At 40.9% G+C, this 12895-nt stretch overlaps 1 protein-coding gene across 1 annotated transcript; it reads left to right on the top strand.

Annotated features, from left to right (window-relative positions):
- Positions 1-3: 3 nt before the first annotated feature.
- Positions 4-10505, top strand: LOC125529147 (suppressor of RPS4-RLD 1; the record flags this gene model as incomplete). The annotated part of the gene is made up of 23 exons (XM_048693556.1): positions 4-14; positions 131-240; positions 921-1504; positions 1568-1612; positions 1698-1799; positions 1873-1953; positions 2127-2193; positions 2375-2475; positions 2979-3086; positions 3858-3928; positions 4014-4070; positions 4795-4903; positions 5688-5768; positions 6964-7050; positions 7123-7329; positions 7992-8296; positions 8370-8456; positions 8547-8646; positions 9223-9314; positions 9426-9464; positions 9538-9628; positions 9814-9911; positions 9985-10505. Coding segments are annotated over 23 exons (2922 nt in total), but the record flags the coding sequence as incomplete, so codon positions are not given.
- Positions 10506-12895: the final 2390 nt, after the last annotated feature.

Genomic DNA, 12895 nt, shown 5'->3' with positions numbered 1-12895 from the left:
ATCCACGCCCTCTGGTACGCTACTGCTTCCTCACCCCCCCGATCCGCCCCCACGGGGTCTCTGATCTAGCAGTCTAGGGTTACGGGTTATGACTCGGCGATCCCGAATTTGTCTTTCTCCCCCCTCGCAGCAACCGGGCCTTCTGCTACTTCCAGCTCGAGCTCCACAAGCACGTCGTCAAGGACTGTGACCGCGCGCTGCAGCTCGACCCCGCGCTTCTCCAGGCCTATGTCCTCAAAGGTAGGGACTCTCGCTGCCCCCTATGCATCCTCTCGTTCTTCCCCGCACATTCGTGGATTTGCCTTACCTGATCTATGCTTGGGGATCAACTGCCACTGCTAGATGTATTTGGGTGTTGATAGCCCATCAGATTTTGTTAGTGCAACCTGAATGCCTGGACTCACTGTTTCCTATGTAATTTCATGATGTCCCATGAACCGAAGAGTATAGTAGCTTTATGAGCGTGTATCCATCCCATGTCTCTGTTTTGCTGTAAGTCGAAGCTTCTAGTTACGATCTCAGAAAATAAACTGTTGCTCATAGGAAAAGGACCTAAGTGTATTCCGACACTTGTCAAACAACGGTAGAGGCGTGGATGCCATTAATGCACAGCTGATTCAAGTATGGTGTAATTACAAAATTTATGTGATGTGAGCCTTGTGTTACATATGCTACTTTCTCTTTCTGCAATTTACTTTCCTTTTCATCCCCGTGCCTTCCCTCTTTGTACCTCTTCCCTGCCACCGTCGAAGCCTCCGTCGGAGGTACACCAATGATCAAAAGAACACCTGAATGAAGAAAGTTCATTCTTTTCCAGTGAAGCTTCCGTAGATATCATCTCTATTTCTTTTACATATGGATACCGTTGTTTTGAAGCAAATTTCACCATTAGCTTTTACATTCTTATCATTTTTAATCAGGCAAGGCACTGTGCGCATTGGGGAAAAATGAGGAAGCTTTGGTTGCTTGGGAGCAAGGACATGAGATTGCTGTCCGTGACACAATTGACCTGAAACAGTTGCTGGAATTGGAAGAATTAGTTTCTTCTGTTAAAATTTATGAGACGGTTGAGTGTGAAGACGCTGTGGATGCATCACCATGTGATACCAAAGTTGTTATCTCAGAAGATCGTTTTATCAACACGTCATTCACTGCAGCTACAACTGATACAAAAACTGTTGTGTGTGAAGAGAACACTGCAAATTCCAAATCTTCATCAAATAGTGATGCACTGTTACCTAACAACAGTAAAGACCATAAAGATTCTGTCAGTCCAGCAAAAGACACCACAGTGACACATCAAACTCCCAAGAAACAGCCAAAGACAGATAAGAAAAACAAAGCAAAAGTTAAAAAAGAAACAAATGGCCAGGCTGAAGATGTGGAGGAGAGAAGAAGTTCCGATGAAACCATAACACTAGATCAAGCACTGTTTGCTACAAAAGTGTCAAAATCATCCAAATCAATAAGTTTGGATTTTCGACTATCGCGAGGCATTGCACAGGTATTTTAGATGGACTTGCGTTATTCATATCTTGACCATTATCACTGAGCTACATCTTTTCAGGTAAACGAAGGAAGGTACGACCAAGCAATATCCATTTTTGATCAGGTGTTGTTTTGGTCTATTATCAGTTTTTCTCGCTTATTCTCTCTAATCAGAAAAGGAACCTGACAATCTGCACTTACATTTGCAGATACTGCGGGAAACTCCAACTTATCCAGAGGCACTAATTGGGAGAGGTACAGCATATGCATTTCAAAGAGAACTGGACTCTGCTATTTCTGACTTCACCAAGGTAGAACTTTTAAATTCAGATCTTCCCCTTTACTTTCGTGTGAAATGACCTTACGATCTTACTCTAATGGCAGGCTATACAATCAAATCCATCAGCTGGGGAGGCGTGGAAGCGGCGGGGACAAGCTCGCGCTGCTTTAGGAGAGTTTGTCGAGGCAAGCTTGCTATATTTGTGTAAACTTCAAAACTAATATGGGTCAAGTCGATAAAGACAGATTATATTTCAGAAAACTCTGATATTGTATGGTAGTAGTCGCATTGTAAGAGCAATACGTTAACAAACATGAAGCTATATTCTATTTTATATTGTTATTCCTTCTCTTTTCAGGCTATTGACGACTTGACTAAAGCATTGGAATTTGAACCAAATTCTCCTGATATTTTACATGAAAGGGGTACCTACAGCCAAATCTCATCTTGCCTAATGTCATTTCTCATATATCTTTTGATGAAAACGAAAGGCCAGGAGGGCTCCATGATCAATTCGTGCTGCCTTGCATTTTAGTAGTAAAGTGTTATAGGTAGGTTGTTAGAGCACACTCTTGTATTCTGATACCACATACTGGCTTATGGTAGGAATTGTGAACTTCAAATTCAAGGACTACAATTCCGCAGTCGAAGATCTCTCAACATGTGTGAAGCGTGACAAGAAAAACAGTTCTGCACACACTTACTTGGTAAGTAAATGTTTTTACCCCTTGTCCACAAACTCCATCCTTCCAAGAATCAAATGGAAATCTTTTCCTTTGCATCAAATTGGCACTTTCTTTGGTGTAAAAAGATGTACTTTCACTATTGGATCCTACTTTGGGTTTTATTTTGAGAATCAACGGTGTTCCTTCTGTACAAACCCTTTCCTTTGTACCTTCGCAATTTGAATTTCATTCCAAGCTAGATTCCATGTTTGAATTGCCTTAGGGTTTGAGTAAACAATCTTAATAAAAGCCATAAGTCCTCGAGGAATTGTTTTCCTCATGAACACATAGTAATGCAACAATGTTTGAATTTTAGTCAGTTCTGAGACGATAACCAATCTTGTTTGCTTCTGCACTCTTAAGTGGCATGCAAGAGAATGCAAAATTTCAGATATTTGAATGAATGAGCCATTAGGTATTTGCTTCTATGAAGATTCTTTTGCTTTGCTGCTACTTTTGGAGTAATAATCTTTGTATTACTGTAGGGTCTTACTCTTTCAGCAGTTGGAGAGTACAAACGTGCTGAAGACGAGCATCTCCTTGGCATAAAATACGATGGGAGTTTTCTGGATAGCTGGGCTCACCTTTCTCAGGTTTATTCCGTGATCCTAGAGATCTGTGTGCAATTTCCATGCCTTCTACTCCCTCCGTTTCTAAATTTAAGTCTTTTTAGAGATTCCAATATGGACTAGATACGGATGTATATAGACATACTTTAGAGTGTAGATTCACTCATTTTGCTCCGTATGTAGTCCATATTGGAATCTCTAAAAAGACTTATGTTTAGGAATGGAAGGAGTATATTTCATTTTGTAGGGGTTATAGCTATACTGTTTAAGATCGCTAGTACTCCCTCTGTAAAGAAATATAAGACCTTTTAGATCACTACTTACAGAGGGAGTAGTTTGTAATTTCGTTACTGCATGTGGTAAATTCAGCTGTCGACGTAACCCTACTTACATTAAAAGTACTTGCACACGATAATTCAACTTACATGTTAGATTACTTGGTTTGCATTATTCTGATAAGTTGCCAAATTACTGATCTAAGATTGGTCTTCTCTGTAACTTAGCAACTACATGAAATAATTCATCATGCTATAGGTAAGTGTTATCAAAGAGTCTGGCAGTTGTCCTAGGTAAAATCCAGTAAACAGTAGTGTTACTCAAGAATCTAGTCTAAGCACGACTCTTGTTTTAGAAGAGGGGTCACATATACAGCCTTCGGGTACCTTAAGTGGGCTTTAGCATAGCTATTTAACTTTCTGTAACAAAGCTTATGTTTGTGTTCTGTATTATACCAGAAGCACATTTGTTCTTTGGTAAGGAGCTGATTAATTGCCACTCTGGTGTCTTCTGTTGTAGCTTTATCTTGATTTGGCTTATCCAGAGAAGATGTTGGATAACCTTGAGAAAGTTCTTCAAATTGACTCGAGGTGAATTTCAGTGTTCATTATTGTTCATCTTCTGCCTAACTGGACTATTTATTTTCTTTACTCAATTATTTTATTTTCCTACTAGGTTTTCAAAAGCATACCATCTACGTGGAATTCTCTACCATGGAATGGGTAGGCATAGGTAATTCCTTTTGCTGATACTTACATCTTTATGTTAATATGCTATATAATCTGTGACATATAGATGCCCCCTCTGCCCACCAACATGTGGTGCTGTTAAACTGAAGAAATGTGTTAAGTTGTACAACCTCCGTCCCAAATTATTTGTCTTAGATTTGTCTAGATACGGATGTATCTAAAACGTATCTAGATACATCTGTATCTAGACAAATCTAAGACAAGTAATTTGGGACGGAGGGAGTACTACATGTCATCATACATACATCTACATGTTAATGTTTGAGTTAATTCTCTTAACACTTCCGTAGTTGTGTTGCCTGTTTATGGCATACATCTGCTTCTTCGGGTATAGTTACTATAGTTTTATCATAATTTATTGAAAAATAATCATATTTAGTTTTGTCTGCATACTTTTGGATGTTGATATGCGAGCGGGTAAAATATGATGAATGTCATTTTCAAAGTGTTTGGTACCCAGTAGATTAGTAGGGACAAAGTGACTCATAGTGTGTTGGGAGCATGAGCTGGGTTTAGACACCACCATATTTGATTTTCGTATACAAGGATAATGAGGTTTATCTTCAATTCTGAACCTACTACCTAATACATGAGCGAGTTGTACCTGCAGATAGATTGTTTTCTTTGTTAGTGGTAATGACTACAATGTTTTCAGCTCAAACTGGTAGCTTGCCAATGTCACTCTTAACCCAACTTTGGTTTTGCAGGAGTGCTATTAAAGAGTTATCAACTGCTTTGACACTTGATGCTTCAAGTATTGAGTGCCTATACCTGCGTGCCTCTTGCCATCATGCGATTGGAGAATATAAGGCTGCGGTACGTTGCCCTCTTGTTTAATGAACTAGCGAATTATAATTACTAGCACAATGCCGACGCGTTGCTTTGAAGCCATAAAAAGACGAGTAGTTAGGCCACTGGCTTAGGAGATCATCGAAAGACGTTGGTGTCCGACATGTGACAGGCATTAGAGAATCTTAAGCGACCATAGTAGGTCCTTTGCAAGATTTGAAGTGAGACAGCATTTCGAATTTTGAAACACAGGATAGATGTTAGTAAGTTGTCTGCACACTGTCATGGATCGGATAGGAGGACGAGGCTTATCTCTGTTTTGGAACTACAAATTTGTTCGCTCTTATGCTATGATATATCACTGGAGGAATTGGTTGGGAGAACAAAACCAAGAGCGTAATTTCGAGTTAAGAGTCTCATTTCTGCATTTGTCATTAGTGCCTTTTACAAGAGGGTTGATCTTACATGAAGTAAATGTACATTTGTTTATTTACGTCTTTTGGAAGGTTGCTTGTCCGCATGTGGATAGGAGTGCATTTATTTATTTATTTATTATACAAGGTTGTTGGTCCCACATGTGAACTCACCACCAACTCCAACCTTTATAGGTATATATAATATAATATAATATATAGGTAGGAAGGATACTTTATTAGAACTACTAAGATTCTTGCTGAGCTGATTTCATCTGCATCTTTTTCTTTTCCATATGTTACTGCTCTTCTGAATTCCTAGTTTTATTCATGGACTGCAGCAAATTTAAGACTGTTTATTATTTTATTCCTGATGTCCACATCTTTTTCCATTCAAGATCAAAGATTATGATGACGTACTTGATCTGGAGCTTGATTCCATGGATAAGTTTGTGCTGCAATGTTTAGCCTTCTATCAGGTACACAGTTTCTTCCTTCTCATTTGCTGTTCTTAATATCAGAACACATAACCATACTCCGTGATATGAAAATCTGCAAGCCATGTAAAATGTCAACATGTGAAAGAACATATGTTTTGTTCCAACTAGTACAAAAGCTTCAGCCCCATCCTTCCCTTTCTGAAATCCACATAAGATAACACAGCTATTATTTATCACTAACTTGTCAGGCTAAAAATTGCAGGATTTGAAAGGGGAAGGGGTATAAATTTTTACAAACCTTCCTTATCTGTTAAGTTGAAGTCTATCGAGAGTAATATTCTACCACTAACAACTCATGTATTGTTAGACCTACCAAATTTCCTATCTAGGATTTTATTTACCAGTCCTTTATATTCCAACGTGGCAACCGTCAAATGTTTTGGCAATTTCCCCGGGTCGGAAAAAGCGAGAGTTTGAACTAGACCTGTCAATCATTCATTATCTTTCGTAGTAATAATATATCGGGGTTTCGAATGAAAGTTTGGTATATTGACTATACAACATTAAGTAAAATATGTCTGACTGATTGGCGTGGCGGGCCACATGAATGGAGCCATACCCAATCAAAAAAGGATATATTATCCGAACGCATTTCAAGTAAATTGTACTAAAACCTGGCCTGCTGTCCTTTTTTGCTTTTCCAGCGATATTTACATATGTGGGCCTCTTTGTTTTTTAGAAATTTAATTTTTAGGAATCGTACCTATAGAGGTTATTTGATCTGTAGGACTATTAGTAACCTTATGAAATTTTCCTATGGGCCACTATGCACTCAGTTCCTATGGTGTAATTTAATGCCCTTTGGTTGATTATATGCCACTTTCTAGGATTGGAGAAGGCTAGGCATGCCATTGTAATCCTGCAAACCAAAGACTTGTAACATTGAATCCAAAACCACAGTGTCTGTTAAGTCATCATTCAGTTTTACAAGGTCAACCTTCTGTTTATGTAGATTGTAAATATTTATTTGTAGGTATACTTAGCTGCCGTTCTCTTGCAACAACTAGCATAGTGCACTATTGGTATTTTTCTAATGCCTGGCTCAGCTCCAGCAGCTTTTATCAAATGCAAATGTTGTGGCTCTTGGGCAGGTTTTAATATTTACTGACTTGCCTTATACTCCTTTATATTTGTATATGCTGACCATGATTTTCTTATGTGCTACTTCTTGCAGAAGGAAATTGCTCTGTACACTGCTTCTAAGGCGAATTTAGAGTTCTCTCAGTTCAACATTGATGATGATGTTGATCCACTATTCAAGGTTAACTTCATCTTCAAATCTATCTTACTATAATCTTTGTGGTGCATCAATTAAATTTCTTTATGGCAATAGGAATATTGGTGCAAACGACTGCACCCAAAAAATGTGGCCGAAAAGGTATATCGCCAACCACCATTACGGATCTCACTTAGAAGTGGGCGTCTTAATAAGCAAGACTTCAAGTTCACAAAGCATCAAACTAGTCTTCTCCTAGCCGCAGATTCAATTGGGAAGAAGATTCAGTATAATTGCCGCGGCTTCTTGCCGAATCAACGCCAGGTATCCTTCCTGGAATTTCTGCAGATTCTGCATTGCTGCTTCATCATCAAAATGCTGTTTAAATGTTTAACTTATCTGAGATAGTGAATGGATGTTCGTAGTGCATCATGACCTCCTTCCTATGCCTTTTGAATCACTAACATTGTCAATTAAGTGGAGTACAATTTTCTTCGAATTGAATGTGACGTTCTTGAAGAGGTTGATGTCAACTGATGGTAAACATTCTGATGAATGTTAAAGAGGGAGTACTTTCTGATACCTCCCATGTCCTTTTTGTGATGTATATACGAGAAATACATAGAACATTCTTGTTGGCAGTATCAATCGAAGATAAATATGCCTTGATTATAGAACATACAAAGCTATGCCTGTTGTTTTGGTGTTTGCAGAGGTTGGCTACCGGTGCACTTGATTACTCTTTTTTCTGCTGTACTTTTTTGTCATAGTTCATATTTTCAGAATTTGATCAAAGCGGCCTTGTTTCATTAGGGTGTGGGGTCAGCTGTTTCATATTTGCGCAAATCAGATCATTCTGTTATTTCAGTTCTCCATCCTCGTTTTATAGTTTCTAAATTCATTTGTCGGAGTGTTCCATATGACCATATCCTGATGCTTTGCTTTGTCATCGTTCTATTTACTGAGGCTATATTTTCCTTTTGTAGTACCGCATGGCTGGCTTAGCTGCTATTGAGATTGCTCAGAAAGTTTCCAAGGCTTGGCGCTTTCTGAGAAATCCGAAGAACAGTGCAAAGTTAGTCAGGAGAAGGGATAAGCATAACATGAGCGTAAACAGGGGAGGCTACTGTAGCACCAGTACTTTATCCGCTGGATCTCCAACATCTAGTCCAAGTGAGGAAAGGGTTTCGTCTGGGATTTCTCTGTCCTGGCAGGATGTCTATAATATTGCTGTCAAGTGGAGACAGATTTCTGAACCTTGTGATCCAGTTGTTTGGGTCAATAAGCTAAGGTGAGCTAAATACTTGCACGAGGAGTGATCTGTTAAACCATTTTCTTGCTTAACTTCTTTTGTGATGTACCAGTGAAGAGTTCAATTCTGGTTTTGGTTCTCACACCCCATTGCTTCTTGGTCAAGCGAAAATTGTTCGCTACTATCCATATTACCTAAGGTTTGTAGACACTCATGATGTTTTACTTTGCTGTTTGGTTATTTGTGGTCAGCCCCTGATAGTCCTAGCTTATTTTCTTTTACATGACAGAACTTTGGAAGCTGCGAAAACCATTATGCTTGACTTGAAGTATGTCAATAATGCAGAGGATCGTGCAATTTTCCTTACAGATATTGAGAAGTTGAAAAAAGTAAGCTGCGCAATAATATGTTTTGAGTGCCATGAGTGCACAACCATATCAATATTTATCCTTAATGTGAAGTTTTGGCTCATATGCTTATTACTCCCTCCGTTCCTAAATATTTATCTTTTAAGAAATTTCAAATGGACTACCACATACGGATGTATATAGACATATTTTAGAGTGTAGATTCACTCATTGTGCTCCGTATGTAGTCACTTGTTGAAATCTCTAGAAAGACAAATATTTAGGAACGGAGGGAGTAGAAGTCAAGCAAACTAATTATCTTTTAGTTGTATAATGTCACATTGGAACTAGTGGAGGATTGCAAGAGAGAAAGAAGGTTGTGTAACTCCATTGCATCTATATCTAAACAAATAAGCAAAATTGTGATCCCCAATCAGCTCTAAAATCTCAAGTATAGATTTCTGTTTGGATAAATTTTCAGTAGGTACCTAGGAGTTGATTGATTCTAATATTATGCTTTGTTTGTCATGGCTTTCTTCCGCCTTTGATGGTTCAAGTGAAGCTTACTATATTATGTTCGCAAACTAACCAGTATTTTCATGATAATAAAACCTACAGATAGAAGTTGCCTCATCATGCTCAGATTTGTACAATGTAGTTGGTGAGACCTATTGGGTTGCTACTAGATGTGATAGTATTGCGTTTCAGGGGTAAGTTGCTTGTCTTTATTCATCATAGCTCCTGTGCCAAACTGAAGCGAAGTACTTGTAATGAGCATCATATCTTGTGCTTATTTAATAACATAGCATAACCTCTTTCAGGAGGCGTCTTGAAGGGACAAGGATAACTACTCAAAATGTGTAAGCTGTCTGGACACTTTTTCTTTGCTATACCTTCCTGCTGTCCTGCTCACTTGTGATCATGGCATTACAGGGGTAAGACAGGATTTGACTTCGCCATACGAACTCCTTGTACACCATCTAGATGGGAGGAATACCAGGAAGAAATGACCGCAGCCTGGGAGGTACAGTTTAGATTTCTTCTTCTGCTTGTTGGTCGCTGGTTCTTTAGTTAGCAGTACCAAATTGCTTCTGAATATGTTGTATCCTGCGATGCTACAATTTTTGGAGGACCTGTTACTTCACATCAGTTGCAATGGAAAGAGTAAGTTATAATAGACCACATTTGCTTCTAATGATGCTTCTGCAGGCCATTTGCGAGGCGTATTGTAGCGACCCAAACCCTACGCGTGACTCCAATGCACTTGATGCTGTGAAGGCGGCAATATTACGCATGACATATTACTGGTACCAGTCATAACTTGCAACTCTCGTCTATTTCTCTGCCGCCAAGTGCCAATTGATTTGGGGTAACTTGCAGGTACAACTTCATGCCACTCTCCAGAGGATCATCGGTTGTAGGTTATGTGGTGCTGCTCGGCCTGTTCCTGGCAGCAAGCATGGATGTGACAGCAAGCATCCCGCCAGGCGTTCAGGTCGACTGGGAGGCGATCCTGTCCCCAGATCCTGGCACATTTGTGGATGCTGTTAAGCCCTGGTTGTACCCATCTGTAAAAATGAGCAAGAGCCTGAAAGATTATGCGGATGTCAGCGTTGCTTTTGGCACGACAGGATCGGTCGTAGCGGCCTTGACTTCTGCCGACACATAAGTTATGAATGGTTTCACAAATGATACAGGTTGTTTTAATTATTTTCTTTGTTTCACCATGCATAAATTCTAGCAGTGCAGTTTGCTTTTGACTTGCAGTTTAAATTATATGCTGCAATGTTGTAACTTGAACAATAAACTTATTATTTTTCCGTTGGGACAATTGTTCTTTGTAAGTTGTAACAAATAATGTATGGAACATTTGCTTGCCTAAAGGGTGTTTATTATTTCTAGTTGCATGAACTGGGCATGCTTTTCTTGCTTGAGAATGTTTTTTCTTTGCTGGAGATGAGAAGACTCGTGTATTATCAATGATCTGTTGCATATTGCATATATGGAACTGAGGTCAAGTTTTGTTAAATTGCAAGGAGGATGCAAAGCTCACACACTGGCGCATGAATGCGTACGGTCTTGCTGAAACACAAACAAAATGTAGGTAAATCCGCAGCCTATCACAGAGTTTGCAACTGAAGGGGCACATGCTTGCATGAGGGTGAAATTCAGATGATTACTGGTCTTACGCGGTAGCAGGGGTTCGCAGGTAGGATCAGCAAGGCTCCTGCACATAGTTACTACTCCCTCCGTCCCATAACATAGGACGTTTTTGCAGTTTAAATTGAACTGCAAAACGTCTTGCATTATGGGACAGATTAGTACATCTCTTATTTTATTTCGTTGCAACGATCACCACCTTATCTGCTACTGTCGCTGGTGGAACACTTGAAACATGAGCCGAGGAGGCGAGGAAGAAGGTTAGAGGCCATGAGAACTGACAAGGAGGAGAGGAGTAAGAAGGCGGCAGCCAGGGATGAAGGAGCACAACCGCAGGTGAAATTACAGTTTGTCAAACTGAAAGTGAGGAATTCCCCAATGGGGACATGGAGAAGGGGAAGATGGTGCCTGGCTTGATGGCTAGCAACATGAAGCCTGTATCTCATGCGGCTGCACACAAGCTCGAGGAGATGCTGCATTGGGAAAAACCACCAGAGGGCTGGGCAAAATTAAACGTTGATGGAAGCTTTGTAGGCTTGTAGCGGCTACTGGACAGGCTGGAAGCAACATGGTACTGCGAGGTCATGATGGCTCAACCATCTTCACAGCCTACAGGGAGTTACATGCCCGGAGGCTCGCCGTGAGGGGCTGGAGCTTGCGATTCACAGGACTCCGGTGTCCCTAGTGGTTGAGCTGGACTGCTCGGAGGCAGTGCCGATGATCAATGCGACATCCGGTGACCGCTCGAGGTACTCCCTTCATTTTTATATACAAGGCCACTATTAAAATTACAATTTGCAGCTATATAAGGCCACTAACATCAATCGAGATAAAATTTATGAGGTTTGCCTTGTACTAGCAATCAAGGACATTGATATCCCATGCATGCATGTGGGGGTGAGAAGGTTGGTTTTAATGCATCGTATTAATTAACCAACGAGGAGTGAGAGAGTTGTCTTGTTGTGCGTTGGAGAAAAAAAACACATCAATTAACACGTCAAGTGAGGAGAAAAGACTAGTTTCCAACATTGGCTTAAGTGACCATTAATTTCTATCTTGGTACCTGTAAGACTAGCCACAGTGGGAGTAACTTCAGCAGTAACATCAAGTCCAACTCAGCAAATTTGCTTATGTGGCAATGAGTAAATGAAGAAAGAGATAGTTGTAGTAACTTAACTAGTTACTGTAACATCACATGTCCCAATGCAATATGAGTCTACAACTTAATAAATGAATCTTTGCATGTTACCACACTTAAGTTACTACCCACTATGAACGTAGTAACATAGTCTAGGAATATGTGTATGTTACTAGTGTATGTTACTACCCATTGTGGCTAGTCTAATATGGGTTTGTGGCCTTATATACAAAATTGGACGGAGTATGATGCACGTGCGAGATATCCAGTCTGTGATCACTGGTGAAAGGGAGATTGTGTTCAGCTTAGCTAGTCATACTCAGAATAAGAGCATCTACAACCGTGATAGGCAAATCTAGCCCCTAAAACGCACACGGACGGCGTCTGCAGACACTGATCGATCATGCCTCAAAAAATATAATTCACGTCCGAATACCTTAAATTAGAAACCTTAAATCCATATTATTGCATGCAACGTAGCGATCTTTAAGCGGAGCTCGTCCGATCGCCGTGGCCATGTTCGGCGGCCGGCTGCTCTCCCGAGAGTGTTGGTCCAGTCGCCGGCAAGGTAGAGTAGGGCATGGGACACGAGCCAGCTCACGGGACTCAAGGCATCGCCGCCTTCCATGCCTTACTCTTCCTCGTCGGAGCCCGGAACCCGTTGGGTGCCGGTGGATGTTAGATCGATGATGGATCCATCCTGGGACGAGTCGGCGACATCTACCATTATGCGGTTGCGGCGTTCGGACTGGTGCACTGTACGGGGCATGGAGAATGCGACTCCGCCTCGCCGACGTCCACCGTCGCGAGGGTTGCCGCCGCCACTCGTGCCCGCTGCCTTGCACGGTAGGCACGGCGTGCCATGTTTGCGCCGGACGACGCCCACTGTGCATCCATGGCCTTGGCACGCTAACGGAGGGGCTACGCGTCTGCCACCATGTTCGGACGCCAGACGGACCGCACCGCACCCGGTCAGGCAGCGACGGCGGCCCC

This window comes from Triticum urartu, unplaced genomic scaffold (genome assembly GCF_003073215.2).
Source record: "Triticum urartu cultivar G1812 unplaced genomic scaffold, Tu2.1 TuUngrouped_contig_5377, whole genome shotgun sequence".
NCBI classification, from domain to species: domain Eukaryota; kingdom Viridiplantae; phylum Streptophyta; class Magnoliopsida; order Poales; family Poaceae; genus Triticum; species Triticum urartu.
The sequence above is the reverse complement of the archived record's forward strand: the minus strand, read 5'-3'. Positions and strand labels throughout refer to the sequence as shown.